The sequence below is a fragment of the Lutjanus erythropterus genome, chromosome 1 (genome assembly GCF_056507025.1).
Source record: "Lutjanus erythropterus isolate fLutEry1 chromosome 1, fLutEry1.hap2, whole genome shotgun sequence".
In the NCBI taxonomy this organism is placed as follows: domain Eukaryota; kingdom Metazoa; phylum Chordata; class Actinopteri; order Lutjaniformes; family Lutjanidae; genus Lutjanus; species Lutjanus erythropterus.
In genome coordinates, this window is record NC_139317.1 from 47,944,300 (window position 1) to 47,969,109 (window position 24,810).

Sequence of the window (24,810 nt, forward strand, 5' to 3'; positions counted from 1 at the left end):
CTGCAGAATTCCTGCAGTCTGTCTGTCTCCTGACAAGTCTGAGAAGGAGGGCACAGCAGAAACAACTCACTTCGACCATAGATCATGTATTAAACAGGATTACAAACTATTTAATAAACATCATGAAAGATGTATGTCTAGTGACTTTGTGTAATATGAAAGTGGTTGCTCTTAGTGATGAACCCACAGAGAACTATCACGTCTCTGCACTTTCCTTCAGATCTATAGAGAGTTTTATAATCTTTTGACTCTGTTTTGAGAAAAATACAACTTCTAGACTTGCATTCAGAAAGTGGACACAAACACAAGTAAATAAACAAATATTTCATCAGCTGTGCTGGATGTTGAAAGTAGAGTTCTGCCATCTGGTGCAAAACAGATCTGTACAGTAATATTGTTCATTTTAGGCTGAATGAAGATATTTGTCAGAGCAGAGATACAGAGCAGAAATAGAATGCAGACATTTGCTCATTCATAATTCAAACACAAGTCCATCTGAGTCATCCACTGAGAGGTGTGTGTTGACAGTGTACCTTTGGAGGGCTGTGAGTTTGTGACACTTTGCTGTTCTGCAGTGGTGTGTTGCTGCAGCGGAGGGATGATTGTGTTTCCACGGCAGGAGAGGAGTCAGAGATGATCCACAGCTTCTTTTCTTCTATTAAAAAAACAGAAAAAACCCCCACAGTGTTTAAGTGACAGTGTGTGTGTGTGTGTGTGTGTGTGTGTGTGTGTGTGTGTGTGTGTGTGTGTGTGTGTGTGTGTGTGTGTGTGTAGAAATGACCCAGCGGGCTGGCAGCAGCATTTTCCAGTTGGATGGTGGTGAAGAGGACACCTTGTAGCCTCAGGCAGCAGTATGGATCTGAGGAGCAGGTGAGGTGACTCCCACACCTGCCCTAAAAGCTTTCTGAACATGCTCCCCCCTCGTCTGATGGGGAGGTGTGGGTGAGTCTCTCTGTCTGTCTGTGTGTCCCCGCTTGCTGTATTCTGTATAGTCAGTCAGGTAACCACTGATGAATCTTGAGACACTTTGTAATGAATTGCTTTAGATTCTGATAACATTCTTCTGATTTATCACGATGCAAACGATGCCACACCACACAGTATTAGAGCAGTACATAATCAGTACTACAAATGTAAATTTGTACTGAGGGTGGTAGTGGAAGAAAGGCCATGGGGGAGTAGTAATTGATCACTACAGGGGCCAGCCTGTGGTCCAACCAGAAAAGCAGAGAAAAACTGAGAACATTGTGTTCTGCGACCCTACAGACATTTCCACAGAAATTCCTACAGCAGTTCAGATCATGAATGCAACACTCTGAGTAGCCTTGCAGCACTCAATGTTGCTGTGAAAATGTGTGTGTACTAGTGGTAACATTAGAAGTAGTAATCCTATAATACAGCCTCTAAAAACAATTCTCTGTCAACCCTGAAACACAAAATTGACAATGAGAACAGCCAGTTTAACCCTGCCTGGACTGACAAATACTTATATAGTTTATTTTGCTGCCAAATCCAAGCGCCAAACCAATGTGTTTAATTTGCAAGTGCATTGCAGTGTTTAAAGATTACAATCTTCAGAGGCACCACACTGAGAAACACCAGACTTTCCAGACAAACCTTCCAGACGGATCACAGCAGAGGGCTGCAAAAGTGCAGAATTTGGTTACATCTTACAACCGGAGCTGTACTATGATGATGCGGTTATGCACAGCCCAAGAGAGAGCTGCAGCAGCTTCCCTCCATGTGTTCTGGATCCTGGCAAGAAAAAAAAGGCCATTCACAGACTCACTTTATGCACTTTTTGATGTGCTTGTGTCAGATGTGACCAAATTTAAAAGAGAAACAATGAATAAACATCATTTGTTCCCTTTCGGTCGGTACACTCGGTACAACACATGTATGGGGACTGCGTCCGGGCGAGACCAACCTGAGGAAGTTTATCAACATGTCTGTCAAGGCCAATGAGACTGTAGCAGAAAGGGGAAGCCCCACCTTCCCCTCGGAGAATAAAATGCCCTCCTCAGTCTCATCACCTGAATCTTTTTGCACTTCACCTCACAAACCTGACGAAGAACTCCAGCTAATCCCTACCCAGGGCGTCACTGGCAGGATTCGTTTTTTGTTGTGGTTTAGCTTACTAACTGGCTGTAGTCTTAACCGTTTAGCCGTGCTAACGGTGTATTAGTTTATCAATGCTAACTAATACGCTCTGTCACACCACTCTCGCCCGTTTAGCTGCGCTGATGCGAGACTGGAATGGCCCCGGAGAAAAAGAGAGGCTCAACTAGTGCATCTCACTGAGCTAGTGTGTCTAGAAAGCCCAAACCTCGTCTCTGCCTGATCACCTGCAGTTACTCTCTGTCGGAGACGGACAAGCAGGAGGTGTGCCCTGTCTGTCTCTGCATGTTGCATGGTAAAGCGGCACTTGCTAACCCAGAGTCTTGTGCGCACTGTTGCCGGCTCTGTAAATCAACTCTGGAGAGACGCGTGGCTTTCCTGATGAAAGTGTTAGGAAGCCCGGCTGCTCGGGACGACCCCATGCTGTCTGAAGCTGCCGAGTCTCCCACAGGTATGGACCTGGCAGGTGGAGACTATGAGTGTGGAGCAGGGCAGTCGTGGGGGGAACACATGGATGAAGTTCATCCCACCGTCGAGTGCTGAAGAGGACCCGGTCAGTTATACCGTTATGGAGGTGGTACCGCTGGGTGTGCTTTCTGATGACGAGCTGTCTCTCGCCGCCACAGGGGGTTTCTCAGAGGGAGAGGCTGAAGGTGGGGGGGGGGGGGGGGAGCAGATGATGGAGAGGAGCAGTGCCAGGCCCGCAAAGCTGGAGACTGTCTGACTGAGGCGGACGTCTCTACCTCAGCTCTGATTGACTTGTGTCGCCGAGCCGCCGAGTGCCTTGAGGTGCCGTGGCCCACTCCTCCTCCCTGCCAGCAGCAGTCCCCACTTGCAGGCAACTACTTTCTCCCGCAACAACCAGCAATGGTAAGGTACAAGCTGCCAATCTTCCCTGACTTTATGCTGGAGCTGTCACGGTCCTGGGTGTCCCCTAAGGGTCCGCTCTCCCTGCCTTTCTCCCAATTCCTGGATTTGGAAGGGATGGACACAGTGGGATTAACTAATGTCCCCCCCATGGATGAAACACTGGCCAGCCACCTGGCACCGAAGTATAACGGGGCGGCCGGCAGGCCCACTCTCCCCAGCAGACAGTGCATCGCTCAGTGTCATCTGTGGCTCATGCTGACCGAGCTCCCCGAGACACAGCACTCAGAGTTTCAGCCTGTTCAGACAGGCTCTGGATAAGATTCAAACCCGCTGCGACCAGAGGAAGAAGCACTGCGGATGAGTATGCCCCGGCGTGCATACACTCAGCCGAAGCCTCCCAGTGACCAGAGACGCTCACATCCTCTCTCTCAACCTGCTCAGAAGAGGACTCTTGGATCTGAGAGTATTAAACAAATACCTCAGAAAATTCAAGTTCAGGATGCTGACCTTGCGCCAGGTAATGCAATCAGTGCGTCCGGGAGATTGGTGCACCACAGTGGACCTAAAGGATGCCTATTTTCACATAACAATAACTAATGACGCACCTGCAGTCTCTAGGTTTTGTCATAAACCAAGAGAAAAGCGTTCTCATTCCCAGTCAGAGAGTTTGCTTTCTAGGTCTGGAATAGGCTCTATAGAGAATCAAGCTCGTTTATCATCACAGAGAATAGTCGTTTTCAACAAGTGTCTGTCACTGTTTCGGCTGCATCACATCATTTGTCTCCACCAGTGCCAGCAGCTCCTGGTACTGGTGGCTTCCATGATTGCAGCAGTGCCTTTGGGCTTGATAATGATGAGAAAATTCCAGCGGTGGGTGCACGGGAGGCAGGTGTTTCCCTTCCCCCACAGAGACGAGAGGATGCGAGTCACTCAGTCGTGCATGAGCGCACTCCTTCCTTGGAGAGACTCAGCTCGTCTGAGCATGGGGGCTCCGCTGGGTTGGGTCCTCTTGCACATCCTGGTCACAACTGGTCATATGGTTTTCTCGATACGGGACGAGGGCGACGCGCTAGAACACTGTTGGCCGCGAATGCTCCTGTATGCATTCCCGTCAGTGGCGCTGATCCAAGCCATACTGGAGCGCGGGCTCCAGGAGAGGTTGTTGATGATTTTGATTGCCCCTCGCTGGCCCGGGAAGACATGGTTCCCCGAGACCATGGCTTTGCAGGACGGGGAGTCCTGGTGCCTCCCTGTGCACAAGGATCTACTGTCTCAGGCTCAGGGGCAGATATAACACCCGCGGCTGGAAATTTGGGACCTGTGGGCCTGGCCCCTGAAAGGGTAAAACTGTTGGCCACAGGGTTACCTGATAATGTGATTGACACTATACAGAGCGCCAGAGCGGTGTTTATGCTTAAGTGGCGTATGTTTGAAGCCTGGTGTGAGAAAATGAGCATACTTCCTTTTCAGAGTTCAGTGGTAAATATTTTGACTTTCCTTCAGGAATTACTGGAAAGGGGCCTTTTTCCACTATAAAAGTGTATCTGTTAGGTATCTCTGTCTGTCATGTGGGTTTTCAAGGGAAATCCCCTGGTTCTCACCCTCTCGTGGTGCGCTATATGAAGGGCGTTTTGAAGAAAAGGCCTGTGCGCAAACCAATGGTTCCTCAGTAGGACCTGAAGCTGGGCCTTGAGGCGCTGTGCGGGGCTCCCTTTGAACCATTACAGTCTGTGAGTATCGATATACTCTCGTATAAGACGGCTTTCTTGTTATCCCATGTAACTGTACATGGGAGATGTGGCGGACGGACCAGCTGTTCATCTGCTTTGCCAAACCAGTTAAGGGAAAAGCGCTATCCAAACAACGCCTCTCTCACTGGGTGGTGGAGGTGATTTCCCGTGCTTATGCGTGCAAGGGCACACAAATGCCTGGTGAAGTGTGCACCCACTCCACCAAAGGCATGGCAGCATCTTGGGCTCTTTTTAAGGGAGTGTCAGTGGAGAATGTCTGCTCTGCCGCCAGCTGGGCCTCTCCTCATACGTTCATGAAATTTTACTGCCTGGATGTAACAGCACAAGATGTCACTCAGACTGTGCTCTCAGCAGGGAAGTGATGTAGCTACATTGCGGATACTGCTGTGCCAGGGCTGGAACTTCTCAGTCTAGCTGCAAGGGTGCCTTGGGGCGTGATGCTAGATCCATATACTCCCCATACTGACACAAGCACATCAAAAAGTGCATAAAAAACAAAAGAGGCTAAAAACATGGTGTAAATGGTGTCTTTTTGGGTCAGATTTTAATGTCATGTCTTACGGACACTTGGATTACACCACACAAGCAGTATGGAGACATTTTGTGTTTTTTTGTGTTCTTTTTGTAGCCAGATGGCTTCTCCCTCCTGGCCACTGCATGGCACTAGGGCTGGGCGGTATGACCCAAAATTCATATCACGAATAAATTGAATCCCTTCACGGTAACGGTATATATCGCAGTATAAATGTTGCGGTGTAAAACTTATAATGGAAGTGTTTCTGAATGAGTTTTGTAGTCCCTTAGCAAAACTAAATTCATTTTAAAAACAACAACAAAAAAAGCAAAGATATAATGTAATTTTTTGAGCATTTATTGTGCAGACGAACAACAGAAGTAAGGATAGTGCCTCAGAAGTACAAAAATTCTTACAAAAATAAAGTGGATATTGTAAACAGTACTTCAAGTAAGAGAGGTTTTCTATAAGGCAAATGGCAAAAACAGTGAAAAGGTTCTGTGATTCTGTAAAAATCTGTAAAAAATACATAAGTAAAGAATGTGAGTATTTTTTCCATCACAGCAGGTCAGTGATCAGTGTTTCAGTGACTCTCTGTGGATCATGATCATCATCATTATCTTGTTTTTTACCAGCCCCTCCTTCTCTGCCGTTACTGTGCTTGCGGCCATTTTCACAGGCAGGTGTGATGATGTCATCGACGGTATGATGGCAGAGCACAAACCTCTACCGTGGCCAAATTTATATCGTTTCTACCGTCATACCGTGTATACCACACAGCCCTACATGGCACTGTGCCAAGTTTACCAGTGCTGTGGCTGCGGGGCGGCACCTGGTGCATCGGTATATACAGGTGGGCGGCCTCACCTCTTTCTCTTTCCTTCCGCCAGTGTTTTATATATTCACACACGTTTGTTTTGTCTCTGCTCCAAACCATGGATGTATTATGGTCTAAATGCACACCACCGTCTTGTTCCCATGACAACTGACCGGAGAAAGACACATGGCGCGTCATGTTTATGGGCTTCAGCTGTGGCTGTGGCCACACCAAGCAGCTGGAGCGTATCCAGGTTCGGTCACATTCAGATTACCGGTAGTGTCGGTTCTTGTGACAACCCTAGTCTCAAGTCTGAGATCATGATAGCGCCGTGTTACAGCAGACAGTGCTTGTTTACCTGCTGTGGCCGTGCTGCTGCTCGGACCCGTGTCGTCACTGGCCTGGCTGCTCCCACCACGACAGAAGAGATCTGTCAGTTTCGTGCATTTGGCCGCATCCTCAATTAACTTTTTTTTCTTTTTTGCCCTACGTTTATCTGCACCACACATCTCTTTTTCTGGTGGCTTCTTTCTTTTCAGCATCTTTGCAAATCTCCTCTACCTTGCTTGCTTTTTTCTTTCTTTTTTTCCAGAAAAATTATGGTCACTGTCTGTCACTGTCTTTTATAGGCTGCAGTCGGGTGTGTGGCCTGTCATAAGCCGCCGCTCCCCTCGGATGAACTGCTGTCTCGGCTCTCCTCGGTTTTGCTAGACTCAATTTGGCTCTCTGTTCGGCGCTGTGTTTGGCTGCAATTGGCTCCATTCGGCTCTGCTCGGTTCTGTTAGGCTCTACTAGGCTTTCCCTTTCTTCCGGGGCCCTGGTGTAAATCAGAGCAATTTAACTTGGGTTGTTGTCAGACCCATGAAGGCATAACCATAGCTGCCAGCAGACACTCAGTCGATTGTTAGGGTCGCAAACTGCAGCCAATAGAGGAGCCAGTCATTGTATTTTAATGTGTATTTTCAATTGTTTGAGTTAATTAATGAAACTTTGCATTTCTGTTGAGTATATTAGTATACATTTCATTTGGATTTGGGTTTCTTTTGTGTTTTGATTTCTGTTTTGAGTTATGGTCCAGAGTGAGTGTGAGTGAATGAGTTTTATGCATGACCATATTTTAGCTGTCTGGTCACCAGGCACTGCTAGCCTTTCATCAGCAGGTGTACTAATTGTTTTATTTCTGTTTTCTCCAGGCACGGCAAACCTTGATGGCAGTCCAATCCCATGGTGGTGGAGTCCCTTTTTGGTTGGTGTGCTGTGTCACCGGTATGGGATTATTTTAGGACCCTTCCCATTTGTGTTTGTCCCATGCTGCCATTGGTAAGCCAGCCTGACCCCCTTACCTTTAGTTAGTGTACCTGCCTTCACCCTTAAGTCTTGGTGGCCTAGACATTTTAATCATTATTAATTGTTTTCTTTTTTGTGATTAAATAAAATTATTGTATTATTGGAATACATCTCCTGCCCTGATGATTTTGAACCTATGTGCCTTAACAATTGTTGGATGAATTATTAGATAATTTATATACCAGTACTTATAATTTCCCGGGGGTGAAATTCCCCTGGTGGCGTTGTCGCAACACCCTTCTATCCTCCCATGCCCCTCACACCACATTTTTTTACATTTTAAAACTGGTCACCATTCACTTCAACTGTACTGGATTTGGCTGCAACGCTGTTTTCTGCCGAAGCTCCGAGAGTGTTTTGTGAACTGGAGATCTTCATACATCCTCACATCAGCACAGGGGTGAGGAGATATTGAGTGAAATTTCATTTTTGGGTGACGTATTGCTTTAAGTACACTGGTTCATTTTATTAGCAGTCAGTCACACCCCAAAAAATTCATGTCCAAAAGTCCACACTATACAGTTTATTTGATTTGTATTCTCAGATTTTTGTTAAATTAATCATTTTTTTCTTTGTTTGTTTGAGTTAGCTCACATGCTGGAGTAAAAGGTGTGGCCAATACCAGAGGACTGTTAAATCTTGAGGCCACCTCATCAGGCTAAACCATCTGCTGCAATGTCAGAGGGGGATTTGGGTTTAGAAGACAACCTGTAGGCCCTCCGAGAGGCGAGGTGAAAGATGGGCCTAATCGGACGGATAACACGGACACGTCAGGAACGAACATGGACAATGAGAAGAGCCTACAAGTGTGTGGGTGCGGTTGGCAAAAGGTGACCACATTCAGGGGTTTGCGAATCCACCAGGGAAGAGCAAAGTGTGGAAGAGTGCACCAGCAGCAAACTTGCACTGCAGCAGCAGATCAGACAAGAAGGACCACAAGCCAGGTCGAAAACCACAGCGCCAATGGACCCTGCATTGCTGAGGGAAGGCAGGCAGAGGAAGAGCAAGGCCTGGTGGAAAAGAGTGACCCGCCGTGTGAGCACCAAGGAGATGCACCCACCTGTCCTGAAAGACCAGAGCCGAGAAGCACACAGAGGAGTGCACCAGCTAAGAGGGATAAAATAAAGTGGCCTAAGGCCAGCGAGGCATCAGTGTGGCAGAAACTGGACACAGATCTCTGTGAGATATTGGAGAGGTCTCTGCGAGGGAGTGTGGAAGCAAGGCTCAACTTACTTGGAGACATTCTCTACCAGGAGTGTAAAGCCAGGTTTGGCGTAAATACCATCAAGATTTCCACTGTACCAAGGCAGAGAGGGAGGCATGAAACAGAGATTGATCAGCTGGTGTATCAGCGTTGTCAACTCAGGAAGAGCTGGAGAAAGGCAACACCATTGGAGAGGGAAGGCCTCAAAGTGTTGTGGGAGGAGATCAACCAGAGGCTGGCCAGCCTGTGGAGGGCAGAGCACTTACGCAAGTGCAGGAAGAGGAAGGAGAAGGAATGGGCCAGCTTCCTCAAGAACCCCTTCAAGTATGCCAGGCAGTAGCTGGAGGAAGCAAAAAGTGGGACCAGCCCCACCTGTGTCCCAGTTTAACACTCCCCCCCCCCGAGCTCAGTGAAGTCAGAGTGGTGGTAAGAAAGGCGAGAGCAGCAGCATTCCCAGGACCCTATAAGCTCTACAAGAACTGCCCAGCAGTATTAAAGCGGCTCTGGGTGTTAATGCAAGCTGTCTGGAAAAAGCAGTGCATCCGAGTGGAGTGGCGAAGAGCTGTAGCAGTGTTCATCCCCAAGGAAAAGGACTCCAGAGAGATCAGCCAATTCAGAAGCATTGCTTTGCTAAATGTCGAAGGAAAATTCTTCTTCTCAGTCCTTGCTCAAAGGCTGACCAGCTACCTGATGGAAAATGGCTATGTGGACACCAGCTGCCAGAAGGCCGGGATCCCTGGCTTCCCAGGGTGTGTGGAGCCCTCATCAGTAACCTGGGAGCAGATACAACGGGCAAAGCGCAATAATAGTGACCTGCACGTTGTCTGGCTTGACCTTGCGAATGCGTATGGATCGGTGCCACATCAACTCATCAACTTCGCCACTGATTTCTTCCAACATGCCCAATATTATCAGGAACCTGGTCTCAAATTACTTCAAGGACAAAGGACAAATGTGCTTTGCCCTCCAGGATTTCATGGCTGAATGGTAGCAACTGGAGTTAGGCATTGCCATGGGATGCTCAATATCTCCCATCCTATTTGTGACAGCCTTCAAGGTAATCCTCATTGGTGCAAGACAGATGGTTGGAGGAGTCAGACTGCCATCAGGACAGAAACTACCCCCTCTGAGAAGCTTCATGGATGACATCACTAGCCTCCCGACAGCGCCATGTACATCAAGGATGCTAAAAAGGATGGATGAGCTGGTGTCATGGGCAAGGATGAAGATCAAGCATGCCAAGTCCCGAAGCCTCTCTCTCAGGAAAGGGGTCAGGAACGACAGTACCATCTTTGTCGTGGGTGGCGAAAATATTCCTCTGCTGGCTGAGCAGCCCATCAAAAGCTTGGGAAGGCAATATACGGCAGAGCTTTCAAACAAGCATGCAGGGAGAAGTGTCATGAAACAGCTTTCAGAAGGCTTAACAGGGATTGATCAAAGCCAGCTTCCAAGAAAATACAAGGTGTGGTGCTATCACACTACACTCTACCAGAGGATAATGTGGCCACTAAAACTGTGTGAGATCCCCTTATCCATGGTAGGCAGAATGGATGGAAAAGCCAACTCTTTCATCCGGAAGTGGCTGGGTTTGCTGCGATGCCTCTCAGAAACAGGCCTTTTTGGAAAGAACACGCTTCAACTGCCCCTGCAGTCCATAAGCATGGGCTATAAGCAGGAGAAGTCCAGGTTGGTGCTGGAGATGAGGGAATCCACTGACCAAGCAGTGAGGAAGGCAGATGTCCAGATTCAGACAGGCCGTAAATGGAAAGCCCATACAGAAGTGGACCTGGCAGTCAGCAGGTTACAGCACAAGGAGATCGCAGGCCAGGCTGGAAGGGCTGGTCTTGGCTGGGGAGAAGCCCCACAGTTTTGGTCCAAAGCCAACAGGAGAGAGAGGAAGGAGTTGGTGGTGTCTGAGATGGTAAGAATGGAGAACGCGTGGCTTAGGACCAAGGCTGTAGCACAGGGACGTCAGGGCATGTGGACATCATAGTAGGGTGTCCTAGGCAGAAACATCAGCATGGCGGACCTGTGGAGGATCCCACAGTCAAAGCTCAGCTTCCTCATCAGGGCAATTATGACACACTCCCTTGCCCACTGAACCTACACCTGTGGTTTGGCCAGGATGAGTGCTGCCCCCTCTGCAGCAGCCCAAATGAAAGCCTTCAACATATCCTATCAGGCTGCAAGGTTGCACTTACCCAAGGTCGCTACAGGTGGCGGCACGACCAGGTCCTGACTAAACTGGCTGAGGTAGGAATTGGGCAGGAAACATCTCCCTCCAGCAGACCAGGAAATCTGGTTTGTCAGAGGAGGAGGAGGAGGAGGAGGCACTGCAAGCTCGACACCAAAAGCTCCACCAAGGACTGCAGCATGAGGGTTGATCTTGACAGGAGGCTTCAGTTCCCCAGGGAGATCACCACCACAAGCCTCCGCCTGGACATCGTCATGTGGTCTAGTGACAGCAAGACGGAAGAGACTGAAATACAGCGAGCTCACCACCGAGTGCAGGCAGTCCGGCTGGAAAACCATCATATATCCAGTCGAGGTTGGATGCCGTGGCTTTGTGGGAACATCAGCTGCTTGCCTCATGAGGGACGTGGGAGTAGCTGGAGCAAACCAGTGGAAGGCCCTGAAAGATCTGGCTGAAGAAGCTGAGAAGAGCAGCTTTTGGCTCTGGGTGTGAAGGAAGGACCAGTGCTGGGGTAGCACCTAGCACAAGGGCTGGCTGTAGGGGGTAGCAGGGAGACGTCCCTGTCACTGCCCCGCCACCAGGAGACGTTCCGGGTTTAAAGGGGCGAAACGTCGGAGATCGGTGGTACCCGGCTGATGACCCTGCAGCCAGCCAACCTAAGGGCACTGGAGGAGGTGCGTCAGGCAGTATTGCCATTGCAGTATTCCACCTACCTGTGCAGTTAATAGTTAGTTTTTCCTTTGTATTAGTTCCATTTTTCCCCTCTTGTGTTAGCTGCTTTGGCCAAGCCAGTATAAATGATCCGTTTGTTCAGTTTGTTCAGTTTGTTCAGTCAACATCTTGTTTTGTTGCTGTAATTTTGAGTACAGTTCTATTTTGTTGACATTTTTATAGGCCTAATTATGAAGTTCTTGGTTTATACTGTTTTCCATTTTTTGGATAAATACAAAAACTCTTCTTGCCAACAAACTCCTGTTCTCCTTAATGTTTCACTGCTTGGTCCTTGACAACTACCACTCAAATTTTCTCTGGAGTGAAGTCCCCTGGGGCACATCAGATGGGGAGAGCCTTTGCCTCTCTATATTGATTATAGCTGCTTTAAATAGATTTATATGCATGTGAGCAAGTTCCTTCATTTACTGCCTGAATTTCAAGCATGACAGCTGTAAACATTCAAACATTTTGGACAGTTATCACAGCGTGTTTCCTGCCGAAATGTATTTATGATGTTCAGGAGCCAGAGATGACAGCTAATCAGATAAGATGAGTGAGAACAGAATATCAGAAAATGATCCTGTGTGTGTGTGTGTGTGTGTGTGTGTGTGTGTGTGTGTGTGTGTGTGTGAGATATGTGCATGTAGAAGTCGACCTGTAGATATAAAGGCAGTGTGTGTGAAAGAGAGTGATGAAGGGCAGTGATTGCGGTGCCTCTGTCACATGTGCTCGTGCAGTGTTCACAGTGTGAGGAGGAGGATCTGTGCATTGTGCTCGTCATGACTGGCTGCATTAATAAGGATACTTAAGCTTCACACATCAGCGGCTGCTTGTGTCAAGCATGAAAAGGGTCCTACAGCAGAGAGAGGCAGAGAGGAGAGAAACTTCTATTAGGCTTTATTGTGCTGTCATGAAATCTCTTTTCCCACCTCAAAGCACTGCAGGCTCCTCTAACTGAGCTCTTATTTTCATCTCAATGTGCAGTGCTGTGTGTGTGTGTGTGTGTGTGTGTGTGTGTGTGTGTGTGTGTGTGTGTGTGTGTGTGTGTGTGTGTGCGCACTGCTGTGTGCACAGTGGGAGGCAGGAGGACTCACACCATCAAAACTCCAGCTGTCGTCTTGAAAAGGACGGCTTCCATTTTCTATTTCAATTTGATGTTTCTAATCTGAGCTCTTTCACAGCACAGAGACGCTCGGCTCAATGAGCTGTATGCTGCAGAGTGAAGGAGGCGTGTATGTATGTATGTACACACAGCAAACATGTGGACATGATGCTGCTGCCGAACTCAAAGCGAACAGAGAGGACACCTCCCTCAGCCTCTCTGTCTGGACTCACAGTAAAACAGCTGAAGAACTCCTGTGTGGTGATAAGTGATGTTAATTAACTGTGATCACTTCACACCACAGGATGCTTCATCACAGCAGAAAACCACTGAATCAGTGCCTCCAGGAAGTCGAAACTGCAACAATTCACACAAATTCAACCAATCACTGTGAATTCTGCACACCTTGCAATATTGTCTAAATTGCAACTTCTCTGCACTGTGGACCAATCATTCTTACTTCCTGCAAATTCCACCAATCACAGCAGTCCCTCATGCAAACACCACATTTTGTATTTATATTTTTCTCATTTTTTTGCAGATACTAAAACAAACACAAGGTTTGCCATTGTTATTGCCATCTGCAAAGATTTTGTTCAGGTTTTTTTGTAATCACGAGCCTTTTCGGTGAGATTACTTAGAGCTTTTAATGAATTATACAAAAACTTGCAACTTTCTTTTGCAATTTTCACTTGTGATTGCAAAAAAAAAAAGCCTAAAAACATCACAACAAGCTTCACAACTTTTTAGAAAACCTGCGGTGAAATCAGACATTTTAGGCTGCAACACTCCCAAAGACAGCCCGCAAAATCCTGGAGGGACTGACTGAATGTTACCAAGTGTAGACCTCTCTTTAGATCAGAACAGACATTTTAGGCTGCAGCACTCCCAAAGACAGCCCGCAAAATCCTGGAGGGACTGACTGAATGTTACCAAGTGTAGACCTCTCTTTAGATCAGAACTCCTAAATATTCTGGAGCCACAACAGTGGCAAACAGTGACCCAGCCAGATAAAAAAAACAAAACACCTGGAACATGGAAAATGTTATATGTATATACATACATATATATATATATATATATATATGTATATATATGTACATACTTTTCTGCCAGAAAGAAAGAAGTTCCCTGTTCCCCTGTTCTGTTTGCAAGGTCTGTGTGAAAATCTTGAGTAACCAGGTTTTGGAAAGAGACACTGGTTTTGAATTTTGCTAATGTATTTTTTGTTTTGTTTTTTGGTTCTTTGAGCACCACAAACTCCATTTAGTCCCATAATACTGGAGAGAAGGCAGACATCTCAAAAGTCTGTAACTCATACCAGGCCAGGGGAACAATTTGTATTTTGTATTTTGGGGTGAACGGTCCCTGTAAGTACAATTTTGAGGTACTACTTCATAGTTCTACTCCACTACACTGAGAGGGAAATATTGTAGTCTTTACTGCACTACATGCATTATCCAGCTGGTTACTGGTTACTTTTCATTAAGATTTTAGATAGAAACTATATGATCAGTGTATAATGCATCATTAAAGTTAAAACTAGCCAACATAGAGATTAGTTAAAATTAGCTCCATCTTGATAAACTATACAGTAAAATGGGTCATTCTCTACTGATAAGGACAATACCGTCATGCAGTGAAATATGAATATTAAATATCTATGTACATCTCTGTCTTTAGGAAGAGAAAAAACTTTTCCTCACATGAGAGCATTCTGATTTCTGTAACAAGTGCAGATCAAGTTCCCACATTACTGTTCCCGTGGCAACCACAGATGGATTTCTATGATCCTGATCATCAGCCTGTGACTGGCGTGAAGAGCAGGATTTCAGCAGCAGGATTTACACAGCAGCTGAGGCCAGAGATTTTTTTTCCAGCACACTACATTAGTGGCCTTTTTAATGGCTGTTGCATGATCTTCACCACCAGCCCAGATACTTTTATCAGTCCCTTCAGGATTTTGTGGGCTGTCTTTGGGATAGTTACAGCCTAAAATGTCTGAAAAGTTGTGATACATGTGACAATGTTTTTAGGCATTTTTTGCGAATAAAATTGCAGGAGCAAGTGAAAATTGCAAATGAAAGTTTTTTGGTATAATTCATTCAGGTTCTAAGTATACTCATCAAAAAGGCTCACGATTACAAAAACTCAAACAAAATCTGCTTTATTTGCAGATGATGTGCACCTGGGGTGTATTCCACTAAAAGGTAAACTTTTTTTGGACTTCAAACTCAGTTTAACAAGTACAACATTATAAAATAAAAGTGCATGGAGTGTAAATATCAATAACCATGAAATCCTGTATTGTATGTATTCTTTTCAGTACCTTGCAAAAAAAAATCTAAATGCAAAAATAAGCTTATTAGTTAGAGTTAATTATTAGAGTTGGTTCATTGAAAAGTTGTGGAGTTTGGACAAAATTGTGCAGAATTCACAGGGATTGGTTGAATTTGCGTGAATTGTTGCAGCATCACAACTTGCTGGATGGACTGATTAACAGACCAGTGCAGTAAGCAGAGCTACTATATACTTCATATTTCATTTTGCATTTCTGTGCTTTGCAAACAATTATTGAACACCCAGACACACACTGTGTGTTGATGTGGCAGACAGAAGACATGGCGTCATTCATCTACAGGTTTAGTGTTATTGGAAGATTACTGTTCAGGTTTTGGATCCTCTTGCTTTAATTTTTTAATTTCTAAAAACACACTTGACTTGAACACTAGACAAGAATTCACGACTTCAAACAAAATCTAAAACTGCCAATACCCACTGACTGCATATTATAATCTTTTTTTCAAATAATTCTTATTATGAATATATCTGAAGTTGTGTAGAAGATTTCCATCAACTCTGTCAGATATTCACAAAAACATGATTTAATCAGACAAAAAGGATTAGTTATACCCTGAGAACCCCTGTCTCACTTCCTGGTTTATAAAGGTAATAGTATTATCAGATGTGTCTCAATCATAACATGTCGACTCTGTAGTCCTAAATCAAAGCTAAATTAAGGTTTAAAAATGTGTATTTTGATTAACATTAAGAGAACTCTGAGGCACTTAAAAAATAAAATGGCTGCTCACTATGACTATGCTGTGAAGTGAAAAAATGTCACATTTAGTCAACTCTGTAAGACATCAACTCTAATCTTTTAAAATACATTTTCCAGCATAACTGAAAAGTAAAAAGCAAGCCCCTCTAAAAATATGTTTTTGTCTCAATTCTCAAGAATGAGCGATATATAATCAGGGAAACATTACTCATTTCATTTTCTGAAACTTTTGGTTGTGTAAGTCTATACTTTATTTACCAGCTGTTTCAAAGCAGGTCAGGACAACAAACGTGCACTGAACAAACTGCATTTTATGTGATCATTGTTCTCACAAACTGAAGCCACCTGCATGTTTTAATCAAAGCATCCTGAAGGTTCAGTTCTGAACTCGGTACTTTCTACATTCTGTTTGACTCTGATACAAATCCTCTTCACTATCAGACACTCAGCTGCTGCCTGTCAACACAGCTCAAAAAAACCCTTAATCCCAGAACACACCATGACTTTTAACACCAGGGTCCTGCTACAAACACGTGACTCCAGAACAGGAATACACTGCATGTCTGTTAACAGGCATCAGTGAGGCAATTACTTACATTTTACTATTTTTAAGGACCAGTATGTGAGATTTAGAGGCATCTAGTGATGAGCTTGCAGACTGACACCTCCCTTGCCCCTTCCAAGTGTGTAGGAGAAACTACGGTGGCCACGAAACTCACACAAAATGTGAAAAGGCTGTATCCAGAGCCAGTGTGTGGTTTGTGTGTCCTGTGCTACTGCAAAAACATGGCAGTCTCCATGGAAAGGACACTGTAGATATAAAACAGGGCTCAACAGTCAGGACAGACAGCTTTGCCTGGTGCAAGTAAAATGCCTTGTCAGGCTAGTAAATCTGACAACTCGATTACCCAACCAGACAAGTGGTAAAAAAAATAATAAAAAAATTAAACTATCTGGATTTGAAATAATTTTCATGAAAAATGGCTAAAAATGTTTTTAGCATATCAAATATGGAGTTTTCCCTGCTTTTTTCAGTTTATTATCACATTTCACTGAATATCCTTTTAGACTGTCAAAACAAGACATTTAAAGACATCTTGGATGTCAAAATGGACATTTTTCAAATATTTTATAGCAGCCCTAGATTAAACATCCCAACATTATAAATTTAGTCTCTGTTGTCATTTAATAACCACTAAGAAATGAGCCAATTTGTTAAGAGGGAAGTAAAAAGTTTCCTGACCCAGCCGCCTAGTTGGGCAAACATTACTGTTGAACCCTGTAAAGTTCTCATTTGAAGGTAACAAAAACACAGTGATTATTTTTTTTCACGTGATTATACATGAACGAAACCATACATTCTGACAATAAATGCCCCTAAATCTACACACTGGATCTTAAAGCAAAGAAATGCTAAACACAGTCCAGGTTTTCAAATAAAATAGAACTCTTTAATAATCAGAACTGAACATAACATCTGTTCTTTGCTGATGAGATGGACTATAACTTAGTAAGATAAGCAGGTGTTTTTATTTCATGTTCACATCATATAGAATAAAAGAGAGGAGAATCTTCCCAGTGTTCACCCCGTTAACTCAGACACTGAATTCTAAATGATCTGCAGTGAAGCTGAAGTTAAAGGAAACACAGCAGCTCCTGTGTGTGATTACATTACATTAAATAGAACAGGCAGAGAGGACTACCGGCACTGGTAGATTTGCTGTCATATTTGGACAAACAGACAAACTGCAGAGAACAGAACATTTCCACATGTAGCAGCTGTAGTTGATGTGAAAAGTTTGTCACGGCTGGCAGAACCAATGAGACATGAATGAAGCATTATAACACCTGAACATCCCCTCACTGAGTACACTGTGATCATACACATATCTGTCATGTAGTTGTACAGAGAGAGCTCAGTCTGAGGAGTGCTATTTATCCAACAACTACAGTGTCATCGTCTGGGAACTCGTAGTAGGGGACCTCCAGGTTGAGGGGGGCGGGGCCTTTCCTGATGCGGCCTGAGGCGTCGTAGTGCGAGCCATGGCAGGGGCAGTAGTAACCTCCGTAGTCACCGGCATTGGCAATGGGCACGCAGCCCAGATGTGTGCACACCCCAAGGACGATGACCCAGCTGGGGTTGACGACCCGGTCCTTGTCATGCTGAGGGTCTCGAAGCTCTGCAATGTTGACGCCTGCCTCTGTGGCGATCTCCTTTTCTGTGCGGTGACGGACGAACAGTGGTTTGCCTCTCCACTTGAAGGTCATGTTCTTGCCCTCAGGGATATCGCTTAGCTTGATCTCGATCTTGGACAGGGCCAGGACATCGGCCGAGGCGCTCATGGAAGAGACAAACTGTGAGACCACCGTCTTGGCGGCGTAGACACCCACCACAGTTGTGGCACCAGTGACCAGGTAAGAGAAGGTTCTTCTCGATTCACTGCTGTCCTGGGAGGACTTGTTGGGGTCGAGCACGTCTGGGCGCCTGTAGTCAGAGAAGTCTGGTACACTGATGTCTGTGTGGGCAAATCTGACTCCTGCAGGACCTGAGACAAAAACAAGAAAACAGATCATCAGTTTAACTGTGTGTCAGTGTTCCTGCACCTTTTCAAAAGTCAAATTCAAGCACTTTTCAAGTATTTTCAAGCTCTTCCAGCACCCCTACAGCCATAGTAAATTACATATTTATATATAAATTGATTTCACTTTTTCATCACTTTAAATCAGATATTACTATGCTGTAAACAACCAAAATTATGTTTTGTGGCTCGACAGAAGGGTGACAAATTAAAGGGAAACATAAGCATATTTTTCAAAATGAGTCTCCTGTCTGTAAGAAGATTTGGTATCCTCTGTGACCTGGATGAGCCAATATAAAACAATCACTAGACAAGGAACTGCAATTTCAATAAAATCATTTTCTTTATTCTATATTTTTCATTCTAACCAAGTCTAACCACTTGTGCAGAATGGCAAGAGTTTGAACAGAGTAGTTTTCATTTGTGCGAAAGACATAAGAAATGAGGTTCTCAGACTTATTTCAGTTCTTCATCTAAACAGTGCATTGTTCAGTCAGAGAGCAATTTATTAGAGAAATAATGCAATCTCAATTTCAAGCATTTCATCCAAATGTTTTCAAGGATTTCTAGCACCAGTAAGAAAACTTTTTAACAGAACACAGATTTTAAGTTTAAGTTTTTGTTTGTTAGCCTGGGTAATATTTAGGTCTATGAGAGCCATTTCCTCCTGTTCCTTTAATGCAGATGTGCTTGATAACTTTGTGTTTTCCATTTATAGTTGGGCCTATTTCTAATTAATACAGTTTAAAAAAAAATGTTTCAGTGATGTCAATTTTGGACAAGACAGTTTATTGTTCAACTGTAAAATATTCTGCTTCCATTTTATTGCTTTGTCACAAGTGTTTGATAACCACATTTGGGGTTCTTTGAAAAACTGTGTAAATGTATATATTCTATATACTGCATTAGGGTCTGGCTGATGGATGTCGTCATCATCCATGGTGATGGCTGACAGTCATCCACCACTGAGCCTTGTACCATGGTAACACCATGAGTTAAAAGCCTTCTGTCTTTGAGGTAGTGTGTCCTCTCAGGGTTGACAGAGTTCCGTTTTTTACATGGAGGGGGGGACAAAATAAAAAAAAAGCTGTTGCTGCGGTTCATTGCACCAGGTCTCCATGTCAAGGTTATTATTTCCTTTTTAAACACAACTATGTAATGGATGTGGTGCCGAGATGAAGACCCTTTTAGAGCCAGCAACAATGTCATCATCCATAGCGATGTTTCGATATTCCAGTTTGGAAGACATCGCCCGAACCTATACTGTATATTATATTCTAGAGCTGCCATGATTATTATTATTAGTACTACATTATTAAATTAAATGTTAATTATTTTGAAAATCACACTTGAAAGTACACTTAAGAAAAAAAAAATCCTAATTCTCTGATTTCAGCTTCTTAATATTACTATTCTTTATGTGAATATTTGTTGGTTTCTTTACTTTCTTTGGGTTGTGAGCAAAACAAGACACTTAAGGACGTCATCTTGGGGTTTTGGAAACAATGGTGGGCATTTTACACCAACTTAAAACAAACAACTGTTTGGTTTGATTCAATCAATTAATCTTGAAAATAATCAACAATATTCCACTATGAGCACAATCATTAGTTACAGCCCAATTATATTCTGTATAATGAGTATTGGCTGGTATATCAATTTTGGAGTATGAGTATCAGCCCCAAAAATCCAGTAAATCTGTATGGCACTAATTTTAAACAAAGCAGCTGTCATCACTGAGGCCTTAATAAATGTCTGTATTTCATGGAAGTTGACTTAAAATGAAATCTAATGATCAGTTTCATTTGTTTCTGACTTTGTGTTCACACATACAGCAAACCTAATTTTTCCTGTTTATAGTTAGAAAGAGGGAGAAAAGTGAGGGACTCGGTCTGTTCTGGCAGCATTCAGTCTCCTGCTGCTCTCTGATCACCATCACTGTATTTTAAAGTAGCTAAATTCAACAGGTAGTCCTCCTAACACATTTTCCTGTTATTCTGTTGTTGGACAACTAAGCATGGAAGAAACTGATAGTGGCTCATAAATACTATGTTGACAGTCATTACCAAGCTACAGAGGTGCAGATATAATGATTTGATTATTATATCATTGTTAGTAACAGCAGCTGTGCTGGCATTTAAAATGAGAGATGTAACAGAGAAAGTTTGAAGCAACAACAGTTGTCACATTCAATAAAGCCACACAGCATCTGATCTGCTAGCATCGAGCTGCAACTGTGTATTTATGCTGTCAAAGAATCTAAACTATGTAACACATAGGGTAGTCATGCTTCGATTTGACTTTCAATTTTAAGGTCACGATTTAATTCAATTTTTCATTTTGAAAATGGGCTTTTTTTTTTAGCACTGATATTTATGCTGTTGTTTAACATTGTTGATCCACACATCATTGACAGTCATTTACATTTTTTAATTCTTCTTAAAAAAGAAGTCTGTATATTATCATATGTAAAATAACAGCTGGTACGCTATGCAGTGTAATCTTTGATGTGTTTTCTTCTTTGAATGTGCAATGGATGCTGCCAGTAAGTGGGGTGGAAAGAAAAAAAAATAGCCTACCAGGAGAACTGTTGAATCTGCCTTTGATTTCAATTTGATTTTACTCATTTCAGTTGATTTAATATTGAAATTGTGGTGCTGCTAGTAACAAATGTTACAACTCTGAAGCCTTACAGGACATGAAAACCACAGGAACAAAAACCTATTCCATCAAAAGTTTACTGTGTTTAACACACACCATTGCATCCTCTTATCTCATCATCTCATTTAATGGCATTTTTCAACATAAGACTGCACAATGAAATGAAAGTTGTAGCCCCTTCATGCTAAACATTCATATAACAGATATACAAATATTGAAATTAGAATAAAGTAAAACAATGTGTATAATTATATACTGTACACTAGGGTTGCATGATGTGGTAAAAAAGTCATTTGCGATATGTGATATGATAAGTGGAAATGATCAGTTCTGCACTACAATTTTCATGTTCCCTGAAAAATAAAAATAAAAATAAAAATAAAATCATGAAGTGATATTTATTGAGGTCTGGACCAAACAAACATGTTTTGTTTCATCTGGAGAACTAGAATTTTACGCTAATCATCTATGCAGCACTATAGTACCTCATAGTGCTGTTTTCTCAGTTTCCTTTTTCAAATACTTGTGATTTGGTTCTGGTTTTGTGATCTGGATATTATCAGCCATATTGAGATTTTATTGCAATTGCAATTACTTGTGCAGCCCTACTGTTACACATGTACATATATACACTACCTTCAAAAAGTTTTGAAAATGGAGAACAAAACAGCGTACAATGGTTCAACCACACTGACAAGTGACAGGGCAGACCCAGACAAAGATTCCTCAGAACAACAATTAAATAAGAACATAAGGAATCTAAAGAAACTGGTAGCTTAACATCAACATTTGTGCAGGTTTAAATAGCAACAGTTTCCTGTTGAAGTGTCAATTGCACAAACAATGTCATGTAATACTATGGGGACATCAACCAAAACAAAGTTTAAATAATGTCATTATCTTTCCTTAGACACCAATATTACAGACAAATCACTATTTCTGAATATTAATTTATGTGTATACATTCAGAAAAAATAGCTCATTGAGGCAACTATTCCTCCTCCCTGCAACATTAAAATTTTTATTCTTTTTTACACATTGACGAGTTAGCTGTTAGCTGCTTCAAAATAAAAGCTTAAATTCAATTCAGTGAGAGACAGTAGCATGTTTGCGTTAACAAAGTTTAATGTCACCCATAACAGACTGGATGGCAAAGGTTCCCTGCCAGAGATGTAGCCTGCTTGTAGATGATGAATGGCCACTTTGTAAAACTTACAAAGAATAAAGAAAGTTATCACTAGCAAGCTCAAATTCATGGTAGCTGTCATCATAGGAGTATTTAGTAAAATACAAGAAAAAAGGAAAGACCATAAATCTCTACTGAATGATAAATAACTAGACCCCGGTGGACATTTTGTTAATTTTGGAATCATTCTGATATTTTATATTTGCACTCTTTCATAACAGGTCCCTCAGGATGACTGAAGTTCTGTCTTGTCTTAAATTTGCTCTGGTTACAGCCACAGCTACAGTGTATGTTAAAAAACACTGGACAGTTGAAATCATAATCCACCTTTACTGTTACACTTAACAGTTTTAAGCAAGTCATTTACTTTTTTAACAGTGAAAACAGATAGACCTTTTTAGAAATTACAGTCCTGCAGCACAACTAGTTACTCAACATGTCCCAGGGGTGACACGGGGACACTAAAGGTGTCTGATCACAGGCTGATGTGCCTCCTAAACGGCTAACTTTAGTGGATAAAGTCGGTGAATACAGACTGTCTGGACTCTGTAAGTGATGTTCCTCCCTACACAAATGTTTTCAGAATAAGGGGAACAATGTCTGTAACGTTTCTTCATGTTGACCTCAGTGTAGGCCTCTCTGTAGCCACAAAAGCTAACAGGGTGTTAGCAAAAGAGCCGGCTGCTAAAGTTAGCACGGCTAACCAACGTTAAAGCTAATAACTCACTGTGTGGTAACAGTGATAAATCAGTCCCAGGACATCACTGTTCAACACACAGGCATAAAACGATCTGGAACGTTAAGTTTCACGGCTCAGTTTACAAGAACAGACAGCTAAGTGAATTAGCTAAGCTAACGCTAGCAGTCAATGACAGACTTACCGTTGATGCTAACTGTGACAGCCGGGCCTGTCTTTGGGCTCTGACCGCTCAGAGATTCGCGGCACAGGAACTGTTTCTTCGGGTTCATTAAAACCTTCTCTCCCTTCACAACGACCCCGGGGACCAGAGCCTTCAGGGGCCCCGCCACCGTAAAGGCTGTAGCCTGCATGTAGGGGGAAAATGCCCCTGACCGGGCAGCGAGGGACATCATCTTTGTGGCTGCTACAACGACCTTGTGTGGCTTCTGATAGAGCAGAGGAAGAGTCGACGTGACGTACGTGCGTAATGGCGTTGTACGTAAGTTACGTAACAGTTACAAACTGCAGTATACCCATGGAAAAACGATAACAGTAGGCCTTTTTAACGCTTCTGGTCTTGTCATTTTACATAAGACCTGGAAAAAGTTCTTAATTCTTGACTTTACTGAGAACATTTCAACAGATTTGACTCTGACAAACATTGTATTTGGTTGTTATGATTAAAGTAAGAAAGATATTGATGCATTTTCAGTAATTAATCTCATTTAACTTCTAGCCAAAATCCACATTCACAATGTAAATTAACAAAACAAACAACCATAACCTAAATTTTTTGTATTTATGCATGAAATGGAACAATGTCAAAGATTTCTTGGTCATAAAACAAAAACAATTACTAAAGGTAATGTAGATTGGAGTTTTTAAGTGTTTTTGTCACATTCTTGCTTTTTTTTTTTTTACTTTTTAAAAAATAGTTATTTTTGTGTTGTCCCTGTTATCTTTTTCTACTGCCCTTTGTTTTGTTTTTTCACGGTCTCATCTCTTTCTGTGAGATGATTCTGGTGTTGTATTTAACACATGTTGACAGCTTCATATAAAGCCCCAAAAGAAAGAAGGAAAAAAAAAGAAAATATCACTGCACTACCTGTACATTTGTTGCAGTGCAGCAATGTGTCTAATAAATCGTCATTCCAAGATCTGTATATTGCCCTGCAACTTCTTGTAGCAAACAGTACAGCAAACTGGAAAAATCACTTTGAGAAAATTAATTGGCAACTGATTTGGATTTACTGAAATATTTTGTAAACAATAACATTAGTTAAGTATATTTTGAACTTCATTTAATCCCATTCAGCAAGGGTCTTTCTAAAAAATATACAGAAATGTTACTTCTGTATTCTGTAATACTGGTACAGAAACAATTGTATATTCATTTTATGAATGCATTTGTCTTAAATTCTTCTGGATTGATGTCAAACATGGTTTTGATATGTTTTATGTATGGCTGCAATCGCAGTTGAAATAAAGTCACAATAGTAAATGTGCAATATCCAAACTGCAGACGCAAAACCAAATTGCAAGTTTTTGAAGAAGGAAAATTGTGAGAAAACAGCATTATCATAGTGCTGCAGAGATGACCTGACTTAAAAAATCTTGTTCTCCAGATTAAAGAGAACATGTTGGTTTGGTTCAGACCTCAATACATATCACATCCTTGCAATTTTAAAGTTTTTTTGTCAGTAAACATGATAATTGTAATTCAAAACTGATCACTCCCACTAATCATATTGCATATCACGTCAAAAAATGCATAGCAGTATAAACCAAGAACTTAATAACTAGGCCCATAAAAGAGGTCAACAAAATAGAACTATACTCAAAATAACAAACCAACCACTACAAGAGGGGAAAACAAAATGGACATTCACTGTAACTAATACAAAGGAAAATCTATCTAAACCTGAGGTTGTATGAGGCTGGAATACGGGGGCGTATGCTTAATTGGATTCAGCAGTTCTTGCAGAATAGGATGATTCAAGTTAGGGTTGGAAA

The 24,810-nt window shown here is 42.8% G+C and overlaps 1 protein-coding gene across 1 annotated transcript; it reads right to left on the reverse strand.

Annotated features, from left to right (window-relative positions):
- Positions 1–17,500: 17,500 nt before the first annotated feature.
- Positions 17,501–23,265, reverse strand: uqcrfs1 (ubiquinol-cytochrome c reductase, Rieske iron-sulfur polypeptide 1). The gene is made up of 2 exons (XM_084722673.1): positions 23,000–23,265; positions 17,501–18,238 (listed from the first exon to the last, which is right to left on the reverse strand). The coding sequence occupies exons 1-2, from the start codon at positions 23,208–23,210 to the stop codon at positions 17,628–17,630; spliced, it is 822 nt and encodes a 273-aa protein (XP_084578799.1). The 5' UTR covers positions 23,211–23,265; the 3' UTR covers positions 17,501–17,627.
- Positions 23,266–24,810: the final 1,545 nt, after the last annotated feature.

What these genes read in the sequence shown, in the direction of transcription:
- uqcrfs1 (XM_084722673.1), bottom strand. Translation starts at nt 23,210, where the DNA reads ATGATGTCCCTCGCTGCCCGGTCAGGGGCATTTTCCCCCTACATGCAG. An exon ending in TGTCACAGTTAGCATCAACG is followed by an intron (nt 18,239 to 22,999) that starts GTAAGTCTGTCA and finishes TTTTTGTCTCAG; the next exon opens with GTCCTGCAGGAGTCAGATTT.